The following is a 23633-nucleotide window of genomic DNA, read 5'->3' on the forward strand; positions in this document are numbered from 1 at the left end:
TGCTCTGGCGTGCACTGGCGTGCTCTGGTGTGAATTGGCGTGCTCTGGCGTGTACTGGCGTGCTCTGGAGTGCACTGGCTTTCTCTGGCGTGCATTGACTAGCTCTGGCGTGCACTGGCATGCTCTTGCGTGCACTGGCGTGCTCTGGTGTAAATTGGGGTGCTCTGGCGTGCACTGGCGTGCTGTGGCGTGCACTGGCGTGCAATGGCGTGCACTGGCGTGCACTGGCGTGCTCTGGGGTGCATTGACGTGCTCTGGCGTGCACTGGCGTGCTCTGGCGTGCACTGGCGTGCTCTGGCGTGCACTGGCATGCTCTGGCATGCACTGGCGTTATTTGGCGTGCACTGGCGTGCTCTGGCGTGTACTGGCGTGCTCTGGAGTGCACTGGCTTGCTCTGGCGTGCATTGACGTGCTCTAGCATGCACTGGCGTGCTCTGGCGTGAACTGACGTGCTCTGGCATGAACTGAAGTGCTCTGGCGTGCACTGGCGTGCTCTGGTGTAAATTGGAGTGCTCTGGCGTGCACTGGCGTGAAATGGCGTGCTCTGGCGTGCATTGACGTGCTCTGGCGTGCACTGGCGTGCTCTGGCGTGCACTGGCGTGCTCTGGCGTGCACTGGCGTGCTCTGGCGTGCACTGGCGTGCTCTGTCTTGCATTGACGTGCTCTGGTATGAATTGGCGTGCTTTGGTGTGCACTGGCGTGCTCTGGCGTGCACTGGCGTGCTCTGGCGTGCACTGGCGTGCTCTGGTGTGAATTGGAGTGCTCTGGCGTGCACTGGCGTGCTCTGGTGTGAATTGGCGTGCTCTGGCGTGCACTAGCGTGCTTTGGCGTGCACTGGCGTGCTCTGGCTTGCACTGGCGTGCTCTGGCGTGCACTGGCGTGCTCTGGCATGCTCTGCTATGCAGAACTCAAGTGCTTGACAATAGAAATCAATTACCCGACAATAGAACTCAAATAACTTGAATAATTTTTAAAAATTCAAGTGCTGTGATGTGCGTTTTTTTTTAACTTTTTGTTCATGATTTGCTCTATAAATTTATTGATTCAATAGACTTGATATAGTGAATTGAACATTGATTTACACATCGTGTAATTAAAAAATGGTTTTAACAAGTGAAAAAATATTATAGCAACTTCAAGTGCTGAGCTGTTCTCTGCTGTGCTCTGGCGTGCATTGAAGTGCTCTGGCGTGCACTGGCGTGCTCTGGAGTGCACTGGCTTTCTCTGGCGTGCATTGACTAGCTCTGGCGTGCACTGGCATGCTCTTGCGTGCACTGGCGTGCTCTGGTGTAAATTGGAGTGCTCTGGCGTGCACTGGCGTGCTGTGGCGTGCACTGGCGTGCACTGGCGTGCTCTGGCGTGCACTGGCGTGCAATGGCGTGCACTGGCGTGCAATGGCGTGCACTGGCGTGCACTGGCGTGCTCTGGGGTGCATTGACGTGCTCTGGCGTGCACTGGCGTGCTCTGGCGTGCACTGGCGTGCTCTGGCGTGCACTGGCATGCTCTGGCATGCACTGGCGTTATTTGGCGTGCACTGGCGTGCTCTGGCGTGTACTGGCGTGCTCTGGAGTGCACTGGCTTGCTCTGGCGTGCATTGACGTGCTCTAGCATGCACTGGCGTGCTCTGGCGTGAACTGACGTGCTCTGGCATGAACTGAAGTGCTCTGGCGTGCACTGGCGTGCTCTGGTGTAAATTGGAGTGCTCTGGCGTGCACTGGCGTGCTCTGGCGTGCTCTGGCGTGCATTGACGTGCTCTGGCGTGCACTGGCGTGCTCTGGCGTGCACTGGCGTGCTCTGGCGTGCACTGGCGTGCTCTGGCGTGCACTGGCGTGCTCTGGCGTGCACTGGCGTGCTCTGTCTTGCATTGACGTGCTCTGGTATGAATTGGCGTGCTTTGGTGTGCACTGGCGTGCTCTGGCGTGCACTGGCGTGCTCTGGCGTGCACTGGCGTGCTCTGGCGTGCACTGGCGTGCTCTGGTGTGAATTGGAGTGCTCTGGCGTGCACTGGCGTGCTCTGGTGTGAATTGGCGTGCTCTGGCGTGCACTAGCGTGCTTTGGCGTGCACTGGCGTGCTCTGGCTTGCACTGGCGTGCTCTGGCGTGCACTGGCGTGCTCTGGCATGCACTGGCGTGCTCTGGCGTGCTCTGCTATGCAGAACTCAAGTGCTTGACAATAGAAATCAATTACCCGACAATAGAACTCAAATAACTTGAATAATTTTTAAAAATTCAAGTGCTGTGATGTGCGTTTTTTTTTAACTTTTTGTTCATGATTTGCTCTATAAATTTATTGATTCAATAGACTTGATATAGTGAATTGAACATTGATTTACACATCGTGTAATTAAAAAATGGTTTTAACAAGTGAAAAAATATTATAGCAACTTCAAGTGCTGAGCTGTTCTCTGCTGTGCTCTGGCGTGCATTGAAGTGCTCTGGCGTGCACTGGCGTGCTCTGGCGTGCTCTGGCGTGCTCTGGCGTGCACTTGCGTGCTCTGGCGTGCACTGGCGTGCTCTGGCGTGCACTGGCGTGCTCTGGCGTGCACTGGCGTGCTCTGGCGTGCACTGGCGTGCTCTGGCGTGCACTGGCGTGCTCTGGCGTGCACTGGCGTGCTCTGGCGTGCACTAGCGTGCTCTGGTGTGAATTGGCGTGCTCTGGAGTGCATTGACGTGCTCTGGCGTGCTCTGGCGTGCACTGGCTTGCTCTGGCGTGAACTGGCGTGCTCTGGTTTGCACTGAAGTGATCTGGTGTGAATTGGAGTGCTCTGGCGTGCACTGGCGTGCTCTGGCTTGCATTGACGTGCTCTGGCGTGCACTGGCGTGCTCTGGCGTGCACTGGCGTGCTCTGGCGTGCATTGGCGTGCTCTGGCGTGCACTGGCGTGCTCTGGCGTGCACTGGCGTGCTCTGGCGTGCATTGGCGTGCTCTGGGGTGAATTGGCGTGCTCTGGCGTGCTCTGGCGTGAACTGGCGTGCTCTGGCGTGCACTGAAGTGCTCTGGTGTGAATTGGAGTGCTCTGGCGTGCACTGGCGTGCTCTGGCGTGCATTGGCGTTCTCTGGCGTGCACTGGCGTGCACTGGCGTGCTCTGGCGTGCAATGGCGTGCCCTGCTATGCAGAACTCAAGTGCTTGACAATAGAAATCCACTACCCGACAATAGAACTCAAAGAACTTGAATAATTTTTAAAAATTCAAGTGCTGTGATGTGCGTTTTTCTAAAACTTTTTGTTCATGATTTGCTCTATAAATTTATTGATTCAATAGACTTGAAATGGTGTATTGGACATTGATTTACACATCCTGTAATTAAAAAATGGTTTTAACAAGTGAAAAAAATATTATAGCAACTGCAAGTGCTGAGCTGTTCTCTGCTGTGCTCTACCATGCTCTGGCGTGCACTGGCGTACTCTGGCGTGCTCTGGCGTGCATTGACGTGCTCTGGCGTAAACTGGCGTGCTCTGGCGTGCATTGGCGTGCTCTGGCGTGCATTGACGTGCTCTGGCGTGCACTGGCGTGCTCTGGTGTGAATTGGCGTGCTCTGGTGTGAATTGGCGTGCTCTGGCGTGTACTGGCGTGCTCTGGAGTGCACTGGCTTGCTCTGGCGTGCATTGACGTGCTCTGGCGTTCACTGACGTGCTCTGGCGTGCACTGGCGTGCTCTGGTGTAAATTGGAGTGCTCTGGCGTGCACTGGCGTGCTCTGGCGTGCACTGGCGTGCTCTGGCGTGCACTGGCATGCTCTGGCGTGAACTGACGTGCTCTGGCGTGCACTGGCGTGCTCTGGTGTAAATTGGAGTGCTCTGGCGTGCACTGGCGTGCTCTGGGGTGCATTGACGTTCTCTGGCGTGCACTGGCGTGCTCTGGCGTGCACTGGCGTGCTCTGGCGTGCACTGGCATGCTCTGTTGTGCACTGCGTGCTCTGGCGTGCACTGGTGTGCTTGGGCGTGCACTGGCGTGCTCTAGAGTGCACTGGCGTGCTCTGGAGTGCACTGGCGTGCTCTTGCGTGCACCGGCGTGCTCTGGCATGCATTGGCGTGCTCTTGCGTGCTCTGGCGTGCTCTGGCGTGCTCTGCTATGCAGAACTCAAGTGCGTGACAATAGAAATCCACTACCCGACAATGGAACTCAAATAACTTGAATAATTTTTAAAAATTCAAGTGCTGTGATGTGCGTTTTTTTTAAACTTTTTGTTCATGATTTGCTCTATAAATTTATTGATTCAATAGACTTGATATAGTGTATTGAACATTGATTTACACATCGTGTAATTAAAAAATGGTTTTAACAAGTGAAAAAATATTATAGCAACTTCAAGTGCTGAGCTGTTCTCTGCTGTGCTCTGGCGTGCATTGAAGTGCTCTGGCGTGCACTGGCGTGCACTGGCGTGCACTGGCGTGCTCTGGCGTGCACTGGCGTGATCTGGCGTGCACTTGCGTGATCTGGCGTGCACTGGCGTGCACTGGCGTGCCCTGGCGTGCATTGAAGTGCTCTGGCATGCACTGGCGTGCTCTGGTGTGAATTGGCGTGCTTTGGTGTAAATTGGCGTGCTCTGGCGTGTACTGGCGTGCTCTGGAGTGCACTGGCTTGCTCTGGCGTGCATTGACGTGCTCTAGCTTGCACTGGCGTGCTCTGGCGTGAACTGACGTGCTCTGGCGTGAACTGACGTGCTCTGGCGTGCACTGGCGTGCTCTGGTGTAAATTGGAGTGCTCTGGCGTGCACTGGCGTGAAATGGCGTGCTCTTGCGTGCTCTGGCGTGCTCTGGCGTGCATTGACGTGCTCTGGCGTGCACTGGCGTACTGTGGCGTGCACTGGCGTGCTCTGGCGTGCACTGGCGTGCTCTGGCTTGCATTGACGTGCTCTGGCGTGCACTGGCGTGCTCTGGTGTGAATTGGCGTGCTTTGGTGTGCACTGGCGTGCTCTGCCGTGCACTGGCGTGCTCTGGCGTGCACTGGCGTGCACTGGTGTGAATTGGAGTGCTCTGGTGTGCACTGGCGTGCTCTGGTGTGAATTGGCGTGCTCTGGCGTGCACTAGCGTGCTTTGGCGTGCACTGGCGTGCTCTGGCTTGCACTGGCGTGCTCTGGCGTGCACTGGCGTGCTCTGGCATGCACTGGCGTGATCTGGCGTGCTCTGCTATGCAGAACTCAAGTGCTTGACAATAGAAATCAATTACCCGACAATAGAACTCAAATAACTTGAATAATTTTTAAAAATTCAAGTGCTGTGATGTGCGTTTTTTTTAAACTTTTTGTTCATGATTTGCTTTATAAATTTATTGATTCAATAGACTTGAAATGGTGTATTGGACATTGATTTACACATCCTGTAATCAAAAAATGGTTTTAACAAGAAACAAAAAATTTATAGCAACTTCAAGTGCTGAGCTGTTCTCTGCTGTGCTCTACCGTGCTCTGGCGTGAACTGGCGTGCTCTGGCGTGCTCTGGCTTGCTCTGGCTTGTTCTTGCGTCCACTGGAGTGCTCTGGTGTTCACTGGCGTGCTTTGGCGTGCACTGGCTTGCTCTGGCGTGCACTGGCGTGCTCTGGTGTGAATTCGCGTGCTCTGTCGTGCTCTGGCGTGCACTGGCGTGCTCTGGCGTGCTCTGGTGTGTATTGGCGTGCTCTGGCGTGCACTGGCGTGCTCTGGCGTGCATTGACGTGCTCTGGTGTGAATTGGCGTGCTCTGGTGTGAATTGGCGTGCTCTGGCGTGTACTGGCGTGCTCTGGAGTGCACTGGCGTGCTCTGGCGTGCATTGACGTGCTCTGGCGTGCACTGGCGTGCTCTGGCGTGAACTGGCGTGCTCTGGCGTGCACTGAAGTGCTCTGGTGTGAATTGGAGTGCTCTGGCGTGCACTGGCGTGCTCTGGCGTGCATTGACGTGCTCTGGCGTGCACTGGCGTACTCTGGCGTGCACTGGCGTGCACTGGCGTGCTCTGGCGTGCACTGGCGTGCTCTGGCGTGCACTGGCGTTCTCTGGCGTGCACTGGTGTGCTCTGGCGTGCTCTGGCGTGCATTGAAGTGCTCTGGTGTGAATTAGAGTGCTCTGGCGTGCACTGGCGTGCTCTGGCGTGCATTGACGTGCTCTGGCGTGCACTGGCGTACTCTGGCGTGCTCTGGCGTGCTCTGGCGTACACTGGGGTGCTCTGGCGTGCACTGGGGTGCTCTGGCGTGAACTGGCGTGCTCTGGCGTGCTCTGGCGTGCACTGGCGTGCTCTGGCGTGCACTGGCGTGCTCTGGCGTGCACTGGCGTGCTCTGGCGTGCACTGGTGTGCTCTGGCGTGCTCTGGCGTGCACTGGCGTGCTCTGGCGTGCACTGGCGTGCTCTGGCGTGCTCTGCTATGCAGAACTCAAGTGCTTGACAAAAGAAATCAACTACCCGACAATAGAACTCAAATAAATTGAATAATTTTTAAAAATTCAAGTCCTGTGATGTGCGTTTTTTTTTAACTTTTTGTTCATAATTTGCTCTATAAATTTTTTGATTCAATAGACTTGAAATGGTGTATTGGACATTGATTTACACATCCTGTAATTAAAAAAAGGTTTTAACAAGTGAAAAAAAATATTATAGCAACTTCAAGTGCTGAGCTGTTCTCTGCTGTGCTCTGTTGTGCTCTGGTGTTGCGGCGAGAAAAGCGCCTTTCAATTTCTCCAATTTGGCAACGCCTTATTTTAAGTCAAGCGCGATTCTTTCCCCTTCCCTCCCGAGTCTTTGTGTTAATCCGTCTGCTAGCCTTCGTACGACGTTAAGACCACGCTGGTTTCACTGTCGAAAGAGCTAGTTACTGTCACGATTATTATTCTTTTCTGTGTTTCGTGAAGCCATTTATTCAGCTTGTGAGTACATTATGTTTATAATTATCAATTGCCCGACCTGTCTAACCTGTGAATATGTTTGATATTTAGTTTCAGCTCGTTTTCTGTTCTGAGCTGTCAGTTCAAACCCTATTCTGAGTGCTTTTGCTTGCCTAGCATTGGTAAATTACTATTATTATGCTTATATTCTATTGTGTATGCTAATTGCTGTTTATTTTAGGCTTCATATCTATATTCCCTGTCTGTGTGCATATTGGTCTGGGTGACCACTCACATTTTCTCGTGTCACCCCAGGTACAATCCTTCCATGTTTCTTTTCCGTTCCCCAACTAACTCTTTTTCTTTTGGTTTAGACATCACACGTATGTCAGTTCACTGTATGTCAACACAGTTTGAGTCCTACACATATTTCATTTTGTGTCGTGCTTGACCCAGCATCAACTTGCGAATAAACTATAGGGGCTGCTTACAACAGACCCCAGAAGAAACTCTGAAGGCTCTCACTAAATCCATAGCGTCGAAACATTTTGGTCCTTCGAACCGGAGCCATCCACAGAGATTCTTCTTGGCATATTCGTTATCTGAAGTTGATCCTACGTCTACGCTCGTTAGCCAGAGCTTGTCAACGTCCCTGCTGGTCGAATACGGTCGACCATTCTCTTTCAATCACCTGAGTTGAATCACTGCTTCATTGGAGGAGCTTCTGCCCGCTGTTTCATCTAGCTTCCAGTTGGCCGTCTACTCTCGCCTCATCCATCAGTATGGCCGGTGTAAACGGAGACAATGAGGTTCCTGAAGAAGAGACGACCACGCCTCCAACCCCAAAAGACCTTCGAGATGCTACTACCTGGAAGAAGCAGCGGAGTGCCGTACGCACGCAAATCACTAAGACAATACGGTACCTCGGCAACCTGGTCAACGAAAGAGGTTCCAGAGGATCCATTTCCAGCATGATGAAACACCTTGAGAATCTATTGGCCACAGCAGCCAAGTTCCACACTAATCTATCGACGGTTGAAGATCAGGCCGAAAATGATCGCCAGGACGAGTTCCATCTGAAGTATGTCGAACTGGCTGGAGACGCGCTGGAAAGAGGCCAGCAATATTTGAATTCGCGATTAGGCGAGCCCCCGTCCGTGATTGCAGGCAAGAAGGCGCCGTCTATTTCACCGTCCGAACAAAATCGTCAAGAGGAAGAACGCCAGTTGGCCCAACAAAGAGCAGATGCAGCCATTCTACAAGCCGACGAAGCCCGTCGTCAAGCAAACGAAGCGGCCAACCGTGCGGATCAAGCCCGACGGGAAGCCACTGCAGCCCAACAAGCCTTGCAAAACCTAGAGAATGATGACGATGACACCAGTGCAGTCACGAACCTTTCTCAACACCTTTCTCAACTTGGTAAAGATTGGAGACAAAACCAACGCCGGCTTAATTCTTCGACTTCATCAGCAGCTCCTGACGAGTGGATCGACCGTTATGCTGCCGGCCAGCTGAAGCCAAACGTGACAGCGAGTTCCCGTTCTTCAGTCAAGACAGAGTTAGAAATTTATTCCGGAAGGTCTCTCGACTGGTTTGAATGGATAGATCTGTACAGAGCTCTTGTACACGATTCCGGAAAATCCGCTGGAGAAAAATTGGCCATCCTTAAACGTCATCTGAAAGGCGATTGTCTCGACCTAGTCCAAGGTCTCGGAGGTGGCGAGCCAGCCTACATCGAAGCCTTGGTCCGTCTCAAACAGAGCTGTGGCAGACGGGATGTTATGCGAGCTGCTACTCTACAGGCCATCGACAAAGTGGAACTGAAAAATGATCCGGCCATCTTCAAGCGTTTTGCCGAGCGGATTAGGACTCATCTTTTCGATCTCAGCCGCATCGGAGAATCCAACGCCCCAGATTTGATCGAGAAAATTAGCATGAGACTCCAACCACCAGACCGTCTTGAGTGGAACCGCGGACGACGAGGAGGATTGGAAACCAGAAGTCTCAACGCCTTTGGCTCCTGGCTGTGTGAGAGAGCGGCAGAATACCAAAACGCATACAGCGTTGCATCCGAGCAGAATACTTCTTCCGTGCTCAAGCCACCTCGGTCTCATGCTCGCAGCCACCCTGCTTCATCCGCCAAGGCAACCGACAACCACTCAGCACCCAAGGTCACCTTCCGGCCATTCTGTTTCAAGTGCGAAGGAGACCACAAATTGGAAAATTGTAGCCGGTTCAAGGCTTTAGTCGTTGCAGATCGAGTTGCTTTCTGTGCCAAGCACAGGTTATGTTTCGGATGTCTTGGAGCGAAACATTCCGTCCGGAATTGTTTTACGAAGAAGCCGTGTAAGATCGCTGGTTGCAGCCTGCATCATCATGAACTGGTCCACGACCCTGACAGACCAGCCACTGGATCCGCGCCGGATGCACCGAGGACCGAAACGACAAGAACAGCGACGGCCCATCTCCGAAAGCAGAGTCCAAAACAAGTCGCCATGGGGATGATGCGGTTGAAAGTTTCCAGTGCTGAAAACGGCTCAGTGTGGGCGAACGTCTTCATCGACGAAGGAAGCGACTCTACGCTCATGCGGCAAAGTTTCGCCAGTGCCAACAGGATTTCCGGTGTGCATCAGATTCTGACCGTGGAAGGCGCCGGCGGTGTAGTCAAACGCTACCGTTCTCAACGTGTTAATTTCCAGATAGACACGATTTATGGTGAGAAGTTGAATCTTTCGTGCTCTACCCTGCCCATTACCGTCGCGAGCACTACCCCAGTTACTGATTGGGGAAATTTGAAGAAACGTTGGTCGCATCTGGCCGACCTTCCTGTTGGAGAGACGGGCGGCAGAGTGGATATCCTGATCGGCAACGACTACTCGCACCTCATCGTAGCTTTAGAATCCAGAGTCGGAAATGACTATGAGCCGACCGCCATCAGAAGCAGACTAGGCTGGATCATCCGTGGTGTCGTCAGCGATGGTGCTTCCGTCACAGCCGTCCGGACTCATACCGTCAATAGTTCGACGCAGCTGGAAGAGATTGCGTCAGAACTACGCCGTTTCTGCGACACAGAGAATTTTGGAACGGAGTCGAAGACGAAAGGAATGTCAGACGACGATCGACAAGCCATCGCGATTTTAGAAGCTGGAACAAAGAAGCTGGACGTAGGCTACGAGGTTCCCATCACCTGGAAGACGGGGGAGCCAGCTTTAGTTTGCAACAAGCAGATGTCTCAACAACGATTCGGCGGTCTACTTCGGCGTTTCAGCAGAGAGCCAGCGTTCGAGAAGGATTATCGTGCTGCCGTTAAGAAAACTATCGACAAAGGATATGCTTCCGTGTTATCTGAAGAGGAAGCAGAGTCCGCCAAATACTTTCTCGCGCATCACGGTGTTTACAAAGGCATTAAGTTACGTGTCGTCTTTGATGCTGCAGCCCCCTTTCAGGGAAAGTGTTTGAATGACGCCATACTCAGCGGTCCTGCTCTACAGCCCCCTCTTCCATCCGTTTTAATTCAATTCCGTGAAGGAGCCATAGCCTGGGCTTCAGATGTTGAAGCGATGTTTAGCCGTTTTAGGCTTAATCTATCCGATGCAAATTATTTTTGCTTTTTGTGGCAAGTGTCTCCACCAAAGACGGTCGTTTGCCGGATGGATCGATTGCCGTTTGGTGCTACATGTTCTCCCTTTATCGCCATACAAACCACCCGCCGAGCAGTTGCTGATGCCGAAGTAGGAGAAAAGGCGGTCGAAGCAGTCCAGAAGAGAATGTATGTAGACGATTATCTAGGGTCCGCAAAGAATGCCGACGAAGGCGTTGCAGAAGCATCAACCGTGAGAAAAGCTCTGGCCGGAGCCGACCTTCACTTTCAAGATTGGATTTCCAATTCAGCAGAATTCGTTGCAGCCATGCAGGAAGAAAAGAAGCCGATTCCAGAAATCTCCAGTCTTTCCGCGGACAGTGAAAGCACGAAAGTGCTCGGTGCGGTGTGGAACACCACCTCAGACGCTCTAGGCTTCCGGATAAATCGTCCAGCGGATGAAGAATACACACGACTCAGTTTGACTAGCCACGTCGCCGGAATATTCGATCCGCTTGGATTAGCAGCTCCTATCATCATCAAGGCCAAGGTCCGCCTTCGCGATTTAGTCGTCAAAGGACTAAAATGGTCCGACCCTGTAGAAGGAGCTGATCGAACGTGGTGGGAGTCATGGTTCCAGATCGTCCAAGAATTAGTCCATGTGTCCATCGAGCGCTGCTTATTTCCCGAAGAGGATGATATCGTCGAGTCTCAACTGCACACGTTCGGAGATGCCTCGGAGGAGGCCTACGCTGCAGTAGTGTACATCCGCAACCAGTACCGCTGCGGTAAAATTATTATCAGAATTGTGAAAGCAAGCAGTAAGTTGGCCCCAAAGAAGAGTTTGTCAGTGCCGAAATTGGAGCTAAATGCCGCCTTATTGTCCAGCCGCGTTGCCGCCGCCAGCACGAGCACGTCAATGCACGCCAGAGCACGCCAGTGCACGCCAGTGCACGCCAGAGCACGCCAATTCACACCAGAGCAAGCCAGAGCACGCCAGAGCACGCCAATTCACACCAGAGCACGCAAGTGCACGCCAGAGCAAGCCAGTGCACGCACGAGCACGTCAATGCACTCCAGAGCATGCCAATTCACACCAGAGCACGTCAATGCACGCCAGAGCACGCCAGTGCACGCCAGAGCACGCCAGTGCACGCCAGTGCACGCCAGTGCACGCCAGAGCACGCCAATTCACACCAGAGCACGCCAGAAAAAACCAGTGCACGCCAGAGCACGTCAATGCACGCCAGAGCACGCCAGTGCACGCCAGTGCACGCCAGAGCACGCCAATTCACACCAGAGCACGCCGAGCACGCCAGTGCACGCCAGAGCACGCCAATGCACGCCAGAGCACGCCAGTGCACGCCAGAGCACCCCAGTGCACGCCAGAGCAAGTTAATGCACGCCAGAGCACGCTAGTGCACGCCAGAGCACGCCAGTGCACGCCAGAGCACGCCAATTCACACCAGAGCAAGCCAGAGCATGCCAGAGCACGCCAATTCACACCAGAGCACGCAAGTGCACGCCAGAGCACGCCAGCGCACTCACGAGCACGTCAATGCACTCCAGAGCATGCCAATTCACACCAGAGCACGTCAATGCACGCCAGAGCACGCCAGTGCACGCCAGAGCACGCCAGTGCACGCCAGAGCACGCCAGTGCACGCCAGAGCACGCAAGTGCACGCCAGTGCACGCCAGTGCACGCCAGAGCACGCCAATTCACACCAGAGTACGCCAGAGCAAACCAGTGCACGCCAGAGCACGTCAATGCACGCCAGAGCACGCCAATTCACACCAGAGCACGCCAGAGCACGCCAGTGCACGCCAGAGCACGTCAATGCACGCCAGAGAACGCCAGTGCACGCCAGAGCACGCCAGAGCACGCCAGTGCACGCCAGAGCACGGTAGAGCACAGCAGAGAACAGCTCAGCACTTGAACTTGCTATAATATTTTTTTCACTTGTTAAAACCATTTTTTAATTATAGGATGTGTAAATCAATGTCCAATACACCATTTCAAGTCTATTTAATCAATAAATTTATAGAGCAAATCATGAACAAAAAGTTTGAGAAAAATGCACATCACAGCACTTGAATTTCTAAAAATTATTCAAGTTATTTGAATTCTATTGTCGGGTAGTCGATTTCTATTGTCAAGCACTTGAGTTCTGCATAGCAGAGCACGCCAGAGCACGAAAGTGACGCCAGAGCACGCCAGTGCACGCCAGAGTACGCCAGTGCACGCCAGAGCACGCCAGAGCACGCCAGAGCACGCCAGTGCACGCCAGAGCACGCCAGTGCACGCCAGAGCACGCCAGTGCACGCCAGAGCACGCCAGAGCACGCCAATTCACACCAGAGCATGCCAGAGCACGCCAGAGCACGCCAATTCACACCAGAGCAAGCCAGAGCACGCCAGAGCACGCCAATTCACACCAGAGCACGCAAGTGCACGCCAGAGCACGCCAGCGCACGCACGAGCACGTCAATGCACTCCAGAGCATGCCAATTCACACCAGAGCACCTCAATGCATGCCAGAGCACGCCAGTGCACGCCAGAGCACGCCAATGCACGCCAGAGCACGCCAGTGCACGCCAGAGCACGCCAGTGCACGCCAGAGCACGCCAGTGCACGCCAGAGCACGCCAGTGCACGCCAGAGCACGCCAGTGCACGCCAGAGCACGCCAATTCACACCAGAGCACGCCAGAGCAAACCAGTGCACGCCAGAGCACGTCAATTCACGCCAGAGCACGCCAGTGCACGCCAGAGCACGCCAGTGCACGCCAGAGCACGCCAATTCACACCAGAGCACGCCAGAGCACGCCAGTGCACGCCAGAGCACGTCAATGCACGCCAGAGAACGCCAGTGCACGCCAGAGCACGCCAGTGCACGCCAGAGCACGCCAGTGCACGCCAGAGCAAGTCAATGCACGCCAGAGCACGCCAATTCACACCAGAGCACGCCAGTGCACGCCAGAGCACGCCAGAGCACGCCAGAGCACGCCAGAGCACGCCAATTCACACCAGAGCACGCCAGAGCACGCCAGTGCACGCCAGAGCACGCCAGTCCGCGCCAGTGCACGCCAGTGCACGCCAGAGCACGTCAATTAACGCCAGAGCAAGCCAGAGCACGCCAGTGCACGCCAGAGCACGCAAGTGCACGCCACAGCAAGCCAGTGCACGCCAGAGCACGCCAGTGCACGCCAGAGCAATTCAATGCACGCCAGAGCACGCCAATTCACACCAGAGCACGCCAATTCACACCAGAGCACGCCGGTGCACGCCAGAGCACGCCAATTCACACCAGAGAACGCCAGTGCACGCCAGAGCACGTCAATGCACGCCAGAGCACGCAAGTGCACGCCAAAGCACGCCAGTGCACGCCAGAGCACGCCAGTGCACACCAGAGCACGCCAGTGCACGCCAGAGCACGCCAGTGCACGCCAGAGCACGCCAGTGCACGCCAGAGCACGCCAGTGCACGCCAGTGCACGCCAGAGCACGCCAATTCACACCAGAGCACGCCAGAGCAAACCAGTGCACGCCAGAGCACGTCAATGCACGCCAGAGCACGCCAGTGCACGCCAGAGCACGCCAGTGCACGCCTGAGCACGCCAGAGCACGCCAATTCACACCAGAGCATGCCAGAGCACGCCAGAGCACGCCAATTCACACCAGAGCACACAAGTGCACGCCAGAGCACGCCAGTGCACGCAAGAGCACGTCAATGCACGCAAGAGTATGCCAGTGCACGACAGATTACGCCAGTGCACGCCAGAGCACGCCAGTGCACGCCAGAGCACGACAATTCACACCAGAGCACGCCAGAGCACGCCAGAGCACGCCAGAGCACGACAATTCACACCAGAGCACGCCAGAGCACGCCAGTGCACGCCAGAGCATGTCAATGCACGCCAGAGCACGCCAGTGCACGCCAGAGCACGCAAGAGCACGCAAGAGCACTCCAGTGCACGCCAGTGCACGCAAATTCACAACAGAGCCCTCCAGTGCACGCCAGAGCACGCCAGAACGCGCCAGTGAACGCCAGAGCACGTAAATGCACGCCAGAGCAAGCCAGAGCACGCCAGAGCACGCAAGAGCACGCCAGTGCACGCCAGAGAACGCCAGTGCACGCCAGAGCACGCCAGTGCACGCACGAGCACGTCAAACACGCCAGAGCACTCCAGTGCACGCCAGAGAACGCCAGTGCACGCCAATTCACACCAGAGCACGCCAGTGCACGCCAGAGCACGCAAATTCACACCAGAGCACGCCAGTGCACGCCAGAGCACGCCAGTGCACGCCAGAGCACGCCAGTAAACGCCAGAGCAATTCAATGCACGCCAGAGCACGCCAATTCACACCAGAGCACGCCAGAGCACGCCAGTGCATGCCAGAGCACGTCAATGCACGCCAGAGAACGCCAGTGCACGCCAGAGCACGCCAGTGCACGCCAGAGCACGCCAGTGCACGCCAGAGCAAGTCAATGCACGCCAGAGCACGCCAATTCACACCAGAGCACGCCAGTGCACGCCAGAGCACGCCAGTGCACGCCAGAGCACGCCAGAGCACGCCAGAGCACGCCAGTGCACGCCAATTCACACCAGAGCACGCCAGAGCACGCCAGTGCACGCCAATTCACACCAGAGCACGCCAGAGGACGCCAGTGCACGCCAATGCACGCCAGAGCACGTCAATGCACGCCAGAGCAAGCCAGAGCACGCCAGAGCACGCCAGTGCACGCCAGAGCACGGTAGAGAACAGCTCAGCACTTGAAGTTGCTATAATATTATTTTCACTTGTTAAAACCATTTTTTAATTACAGGATGTGTAAATCAATGTCCAATACACCATTTCAAGTCTATTTAATCAATAAATTTATAGAGCAAATCATGAACAAAAAGTTTGAGAAAAACGCACATCACAGCACTTGAATTTCTAAAAATTATTCAAGTTATTTGAATTCTATTGTCGGGTAGTCGATTTCTATTGTCAAGCACTTGAGTTCTGCATAGCAGAGCACGCCAGAGCACGCCAGTGCACGCCAGAGCACGCCAGTGCACGCCAGAGCATGCCAGTGCACGCCAGAGCACACCAGAGCACGCCAGAGCACGCCAGTGCACGCCAGAGCACGCCAGTACACGCCAGAGCACGCCAGAGCATGCCAATTCACACCAGAGCATGCCAGAGCACGCCAGAGCACGCCAATTCACACCAGAGCACGCAAGTGCACGCCAGAGCACGCCAGTGCACGCACGAGCACGTCAATGCACGCAAGAGCATGCCAGTGCACGACAGATCACGCCAGTGCACGCCAGAGCACGCCAGTGCACGCCAGAGCACGCCAGTGCACGCTAGAGCACGCCAGTGCACGCCAGAGCACGACAATTCACACCAGAGCACGCCAGAGCACGCCAGTGCACGCCAGTGCACGCCAGAGCACGACCATTCACACCAGAGCACGCCAGAGCACGCCAGTGCCGCCAGAGCATGTCAATGCACGCCAGAGCACGCCAGTGCACGCCAGTGCACGCAAGAGCACGCAAGAGTACGCAAGAGCACTCCAGTGCACGCCAGTGCACGCAAATTCACAACAGAGCCCTCCAGTGCACGCCAGAGCACGCCAGATCGCGCCAGTGAACGCCAGAGCACGTAAATGCACGCCAGAGCAAGCCAGAGCACGCCAGAGCACGCAAGAGCACGCCAGTGCACGCCAGAGAACGCCAGTGCACGCCAGAGCACGCCAGTGCACGCACGAGCACGTCAATGCACGCCAGAGCACTCCAGTGCACGCCAGAGAACGCCAGTGCACGCCAATTCACACCAGAGCACGCCAGTGCACGCCAGAGCACGCCAATTCATACCAGAGCACGCCAGTGCACGCCAGAGCACGCCAGAGCACGCCAGTAAACGCCAGAGCAATTCAATGCACGCCAGAGCACGCCAATTCACACCAGAGCACGCCAGTGCACGCCAGAGCACGCCAGTGCACGCCAGTGCACGCCAGAGCACGCCAGAGCACGCCAGAGCACGCCAGTGCACGCCAATTCACACCAGAGCACGCCAGAGCACGCCAGTGCACGCCATTTCACACCAGAGCACGCCAGAGCACGCCAGTGCACGCCAATGCACGCCAGAGCACGTCAATGCACGCCAGAGGAAGCCAGAGCACGCCAGAGCACGCCAGTGCACGCCAGAGCACGGTAGAGAACAGCTCAGCACTTGAAGTTGCTATAATATTATTTTCACTTGTTAAAACCATTTTTTAATTACAGGATGTGTAAATCAATGTCCAATACACCATTTCAAGTCTATTTAATCAATAAATTTATAGAGCAAATCATGAACAAAAAGTTTGAGAAAAACGCACATCACAGCACTTGAATTTCTAAAAATTATTCAAGTTATTTGAATTCTATTGTCGGGTAGTGGATTTCTATTGTCAAGCACTTGAGTTCTGCATAGCAGAGCACGCCAGAGCACGCCAGTGCACGCCAGAGCACGTAAGTGCACGCCAGAGCATGCCAGTGCACGCCAGAGCACGCCAGAGCACGCCAGTGCACGCCAGAGCACGCCAGTGCACGCCAGAGCACGCCAGTGCACGCCAGAGCACGCCAGAGCACGCCAATTCACACCAGAGCATGCCAGAGCACGCCAGAGCAAGCCAATTCACACCAGAGCACGCAAGTGCACGCCAGAGCACGCCAGTGCACGCACGAGCACGTCAATGCACGCAAGAGCATGCCAGTGCACGACAGATTACGCCAGTGCACGCCAGAGCACGCCAGTGCACGCCAGAGCACGCCAGTGCACGCTAGAGCACGCCAGTGCCCGCCAGAGCACGACAATTCACACCAGAGCACGCCAGAGCACGCCAGTGCACGCCAGTGCACGCCAGAGCACGACAATTCACACCAGAGCACGCCAGAGCACGCCAGTGCACGCCAGAGCATGTCAATGCACGCCAGAGCACGTCAGTGCACGCCAGAGCACGCCAGAGCACGCCAGAGCACGCCAATGCACGCCAATGCACGCCAGAGCACGCCAGAGCACGCCAGAGCACGCCAGAGCACGCCAGTGCACGCCAGTGCACTCCAGAGCACGCCAGAGCACGCCAAAGCACTCCAGACCACGCCAGTGCATGCCAGTGTACGGCAGAGCACGCCAATGCACGCCAGTGCACGCCAGAGCACGCCAGTGGACGCCAATGCACGCCAGAGCACGCCAATGCACGCCAATGCAAGCCAGAGCACGCCAGAGTACGCAAGTGCACGCTAGAGCACGCCAGAGCACGCCAGAGCACGCCAGAGCACGCCAGTGCATGCCAGTGCACGCCAGTGCATGCCAGTGCACGCCAGAGTTCGCCAGAGCACGGTAGAGCACAGCAGAGAACAGCTCAGCACTTGAAGTTGCTATAATATTTATTTCTCTTGTTAAAACCATTTTTTAATTACAGGATGTGTAAATCAATGTCCAATACACCATTTCAAGTCTATTGAATCAATAAATTTATAGAGCATTTCATGAACAAAAAGTTTTAGAAAAACGCACATCACAGCATTTGAATTTTTTAAAATGATTCAAGTTATTTGAGTTCTTTTGTCGGGTAGTGGAGTTTTATTGTCAAGCACTTGAATTCTGCATAAAAGAGCACGCCAGCGCACGCCAGTGCACGCAAGAGCACGCCCAGAGCACGCTAGTGCACGCCAGAGTACGCCAGAGCACGCCAGTACATGCCAGTGCATTCCAGAGCACGCCAGAGCACGCCAGAGCACGCCAAAGCACACCAGTGCATGCCAGTGCATTCCAGAGCACGCCAGTGGATGCCAGTGCACGCCAGTGTACGCCAGAGCACGCCAGTGCACGCCAGAGCACGCCAATGCACGCCAGAGCACGCCAATACCACCAGTGCACGCCAGAGCACGCCAGAGTACGCCAGTGCACGCCAATGCACGCCAAAGCACGCCAATTCACACCAGAGCACGCCAGTGCACGCCAGCTCACGCCAGAGCACGCCAGTGCACGCCAGAGCACGTCAATGCACGCCAGAGCACGCCAGTGCACTCCAGAGCACGCCAGTACATGCCAGAGCACGCCAATTCACACCAGAGCACGCCAATTCACACCAGAGCACGCCAGTGCACGCCAGAGCACGTCAACTCACGCCAGAGTACGCCAGTGCACGCCAGAATACGCCAGTGCACGCCAGAGCACGTCAATGCACGCCAGAGCACGCCAGAGCACGCCAGTGCACGCCAGAGTACGGTAGAGCACAGCAGAGAACAGCTCAGCACTTGAAGTTGCTATAATATTTTTTTCACTTGTTAAAACCATTTTTTAATTACAGGATGTGTAAATCAATGTCCAATACACCATTTCAAGTCTATGGAATCAATAAATTTATAGAGCAAATCATGAACAAAAAGTTTTAGAAAAACGCACATCACAGCACTTGTATTTTTAAAAATTATTCAAGTTATTTGAGTTCTATTGTCGGGTAGTGGATTTCTATTGTCAAGCACTTGAGTTCTGCATAGCAGAGCATGCCAGAGCACGCCAGAGCACGCCAGTGCACTCCAGAGCACGCCAGAGCACGCCAAAGCACTCCAGACCACGCCAGTGCATGCCAGTGTACGCCAGAGCACGCCAATGCACGCCAGTGCACGCCAGAGCACGCCAGTGGACGCCAATGCACGCCAGAGCACGCCAATGCACGCCAATGCAAGCCAGAGCACGCCAGAGTACGCAAGTGCACGCTAGAGCACGCCAGAGCACGCCAGAGCACGCCAGAGCACGCCAGTGCACGCCAGTGCATGCCAGTGCACGCCAGTGCATGCCAGTGCACGCCAGTGCATGCCAGTGCACGCCAGAGCACGCCAGAGCACGGTAGAGCACAGCAGATAACAGCTCAGCACTTGAAGTTGCTATAATATTTATTTCTCTTGTTAAAACCATTTTTTAATTACAGGATGTGTAAATCAATGTCCAATACACCATTTCAAGTCTATTGAATCAATAAATTTATAGAGCATTTCATGAACAAAAAGTTTTAGAAAAACGCACATCACAGCACTTGAATTTTTTAAAATGATTCAAGTTATTTGAGTTCTTTTGTCGGGTAGTGGAGTTTTATTGTCAAGAACTTGAATTCTGCATAAAAGAGCACGCCAGCGCACGCCAGTGCACGCCAGAGCACGCCCAGAGCACGCCAGTGCACGCCAGAGTACGCCAGAGCACGCCAGTACATGCCAGTGCATTCCAGAGCACGCCAGAGCACGCCAGAGCACGCCAAAGCACACCAGTGCATGCCAGTGCATTCCAGAGCACGCCAGTGGATGCCAGTGCACGCCAGTGTACGCCAGAGCACGCCAGTGCACGCCAGAGCACGCCAATGCACGCCAGAGCACGCCAATACCACCAGTGCACGCCAGAGCACGCCAGAGTACGCCAGTAAACGCCAATGCACGCCAAAGCACGCCAATTCACACCAGAGCACGCCAGTGCACGCCAGCTCACGCCAGAGCACGCCAGTGCACGCCAGAGCACGTCAATGCACGCCAGAGCACGCCAGTGCACTCCAGAGCACGCCAGTACATGCCAGAGCACGCCAATTCACACCAGAGCACGCCAATTCACACCAGAGCACGCCAGTGCACGCCAGAGCACGTCAATTCACGCCAGAGCACGCCAGTGCACGCCAGAATACGCCAGTGCACGCCAGAGCACGTCAATGCACGCCAGAGCACGCCAGAGCACGCCAGTGTAGTACGGTAGAGCACAGCAGAGAACAGCTCAGCACTTGAAGTTGCTATAATATTTTTTTCACTTGTTAAAACCATTTTTTAATTACAGGATGTGTAAATCAATGTCCAATACACCATTTCAAGTCTATGGAATCAATAAATTTATAGAGCAAATCATGAACAAAAAGTTTTAGAAAAACGCACATCACAGCACTTGTATTTTTAAAAATTATTCAAGTTATTTGAGTTCTATTGTCGGGTAGTGGATTTCTATTGTCAAGCACTTGAGTTCTGCATAGCAGAGCATGCCAGAGCACGCCAGTGCACGCCAGAGCACGCCAGTGAACGCCAGAGCACGCCAGTGCACGCCAGAGCACGCCAGTGCACGCCAGAGCACGCCAGTGAACGCCAGAGCACGTCAATACACGCCAGAGCAAGCCAGTTCACGCCAGAGCACGTCAATGCACGCTAGAGCACGCCAGTGCACGCCAAAGCATGCCAGTGCACGCCAGAGCAAGGTAGAGCACAGCAGAGAACAGCTGAGCACTTGAAGTTGCTATAATATTTATTTCTCTTGTTAAAACAATTTTGTAATTACATGATGTGCAAAAAAATGTCCAATAAACCATTTTAAGTCTATTGAATCAAAAAATTTATAGAGCAATTCATGAACTAAAAGTTTTAGAAAAACGCACATCACAGCACTTGAATTATTTAAAATTATTCAAGTTATTTGAGTTCTTTTATCGGGTAGTGGAGTTCTATTGTCAAGCACTTGAGTTATGCATAGCAGAGCACGCCAGAGCACGCCAGCGCACGCCAGTGCACGCCAGAGCATGCCAGTGCACGCCAATGCACGCCAGTGCACGCCAGAGTACGCCAGAGCACACCAGTGAACGCCAGAGCACGCCAGAGCACGCCAGAGCAAGCCAGAGCAAGCCAGAGCAAGCCAGAGCACGCCAAATACGCCAGAGCACGCCAGTGCACGCCAATGCACGCCAATGCACGCCAGAGCACGCCAATGCACGCCAGTTCAAGCCAGAGCACGCCAGTGCACGCCAATGCACGCCAGAGCACGCCAGTGCACGCCAGAGCACGCCAGAGCACGCTTATGCACGCCAGTGCACGCCACAGCACGCCACAGCACGCCAGAGCACGCCAGAGCACGCCAGTGCACGTCAGAGCACGCCAGTGCCCGCCAGTGCACGTCAGAAAACGCCATTGCACGCCAGAGCACGCCAATGCACGCTAGTGAACGCCAGAGCACGCCACAGTGTTGAACGACAGAGTGAATCAATATGACAAATGGAAATAACCTCACGTATGAGTATGTGTATTGACTCGTATCTCGATGTACTGAGATAGAGTCGGACAACTTACACAAGAATATTGTAGTTAAGACGGGAACACAAACTGAATTTCCAGAATACTAGTAACGGTGACGTTTTCTTCTTGCCAGACTCGTGACGACGCTTTTCTTCTACCGCGGGTCAGTCTAAACAGTCACCCTAGTTCTCCGCATCATAAGACTTCACCACTCAACGCTAGATGGCAGAATGGGTTTAGCTCAACACTCCTCCTCATTCAACACTAGCCTTGAATTTCAAATGATTAATTGACACATTATTGATTTCACAACTTTGAGCAACTTAATAAACAATGATTTGATCTTTCTTCTAAATTAAAATATGAGTCATCTTCTTGATCAGTTTTTAATCTTCCATTTCCGCTCAGACTACCTCTTCCGGCACCTTTACAATTCCAATTCCTGCCATGATTTTCCTTTGGCTGATTCCATCTATCGCTTTGGTAAAAACGTCAGCAAGTTGTTCTTTTGTGTTCACGTAAGAAATTTCAACATTCTTCTTGGAGATCTGCTCCCTGATGAAGTGGTAGCGTACATCGATGTGTTTTGACCTTTTGTGCGATTCCGGATTTCTTGTTAGTGAGATGGCACTTTCATTGTCACACAGAAGCGGAGTTGGATTCGTCTGCTTTATTCCCAATTCATGTAGCAAGCGCCTTAGCCTTATCACCTCTCTGGACGAGTCACACGCAGCAATATATTCTGACTCCATGGTGGAAAGGGCGACAATTGGCTGCCGTCGACTCGACCATGTCACAGCTGCACCATTAAGAACGAATACAAATCCGGAGGTGGATCGCCTAGTGTCGCAATCCCCGGCGTAATCTGCATCTGAATATCCGATTAGGAGGTTATTGTCAATGTGCCTGCCGTCGAAGCATAGTCCATGGTTTCGCGTTCCAGCAAGGTATTTTAGGACCCTTTTTGCTGCTTTCCAATGGGTTGGTCCCGGGTTTTCACAGAATCTCGCTAGTTGTCCTGCAATGAAGGCTATGTCGGGTCGTACCGTGATGGCTGCGTACATGATGCTCCCCACTGCTTCACGGTAAGGGATGTTTGACATCATGTCTTTTTCATCTTGCTCTTGAGGTGACATCGATTTTGATAGGGTCATGGCTCCTTTGTCAGCTGGTAGTGAAACGGGGTGGCAGTTGCTCAGGTTGAATTTTGCCAGCATTTTGTCGATATACTGTGGAGCAGCGAGGAAAATCCTTCTTTTTATCCGGTCTCTTGATATGACTAGGCCAACAAAATGATCCGCCGGTCCGTGGTCAATTTCGAAGTTTTTGTTTAGAAAACTTACTGTCTTATTGATAGTATCCATGTCGCTTGCGGCTACAAGTCCGTCATCCACCCAAATTGCTATTATAAGCAAATGGTTCTTGTCAAGTCGATAGTAAATGCATGGATCTGCATTGCTTTGGATAAGACCAAATCCCACAAGTGAAGAATGCAGCTTTTGATTCCATATGCGCGATGCTTGTTTGATCCCGTAAAGGGCTTTGTTCAACCGGCACACTTCTTTTTCACGTCCTGCAACGATGTAACCCTCTGGTTGAGAGATGAATATTTCTTCTTCCACTTCGCCATTGAGGAACGCTGTTTTCACGTCTAGTTGGGCTAATTCGAGGTCGTGTGAAGCTGCAATTGCTATTAGCACTCGGAGAGAATCGTACCGGACAACTGGGGCGAAAGTTTCTTGATAGTCAATTCCTTTGGTTTGACGGTACCCTTTTGCAAAGAAACGAGCCTTCCTTCTTTTCGGTAGGCCATCTCTTCCTGTCTTGATTCTAAAATTCCATCCACTTGGAATGCACACACGTCCAGGTGGCAACGGTACGATTGTCCACGTGTTGTTTTTATTGTGAGATAACATTTCGTCATCTGTAGCAATCTTCCAAAGTTTTGCTTCTGATGATTCCATAGCTTCTTTCATTGTTTTGGGTTCGTAAAAGATGAACTCAGGAGCTTGACAATCCGTTGCAGCAGTAGGAATGATTCTCGAGCACTCCATTATCTCGTCTGTATACATTCCCCACTGCTTTTTGGGAATCCTTCCTCTTAGTGATTTTCTGGTAGGTTCAACAGTCTTCCTCGTTTTCGTTTCAGCCTGAGGTAACTGGTTGATTCCGGGACTGTTGGTTACTTTCTCATTT

At 53.6% G+C, this 23633-nt stretch overlaps 1 protein-coding gene and 1 long non-coding RNA gene across 3 annotated transcripts; both read left to right on the top strand.

The window, feature by feature from the left end:
• The first annotated feature begins 6688 nt into the window (after window positions 1-6688).
• Window positions 6689-7516, top strand: LOC124348557. 2 transcript variants are annotated; one of them, XR_006920032.1, is made up of 5 exons: window positions 6689-6829; window positions 6899-6969; window positions 7029-7102; window positions 7162-7338; window positions 7506-7516. It is a non-coding gene; the product is annotated as an uncharacterized LOC124348557 (long non-coding RNA). The 2 variants fall into 2 exon arrangements; XR_006920031.1 differs by having other exon boundaries at window positions 7029-7338.
• Window positions 7517-7569: 53 nt separating this feature from the next.
• Window positions 7570-21544, top strand: LOC124348716. The gene is made up of 2 exons (XM_046798991.1): window positions 7570-11155; window positions 21477-21544. Exons 1-2 carry the CDS (start codon window positions 7570-7572, stop codon window positions 21542-21544), a joined length of 3654 nt encoding a protein of 1217 aa, XP_046654947.1.
• The last annotated feature ends 2089 nt before the right edge of the window (window positions 21545-23633 follow it).

Source organism: Daphnia pulicaria, chromosome 7, assembly GCF_021234035.1.
Source record: "Daphnia pulicaria isolate SC F1-1A chromosome 7, SC_F0-13Bv2, whole genome shotgun sequence".
Lineage (NCBI taxonomy): Eukaryota > Metazoa > Arthropoda > Branchiopoda > Diplostraca > Daphniidae > Daphnia > Daphnia pulicaria.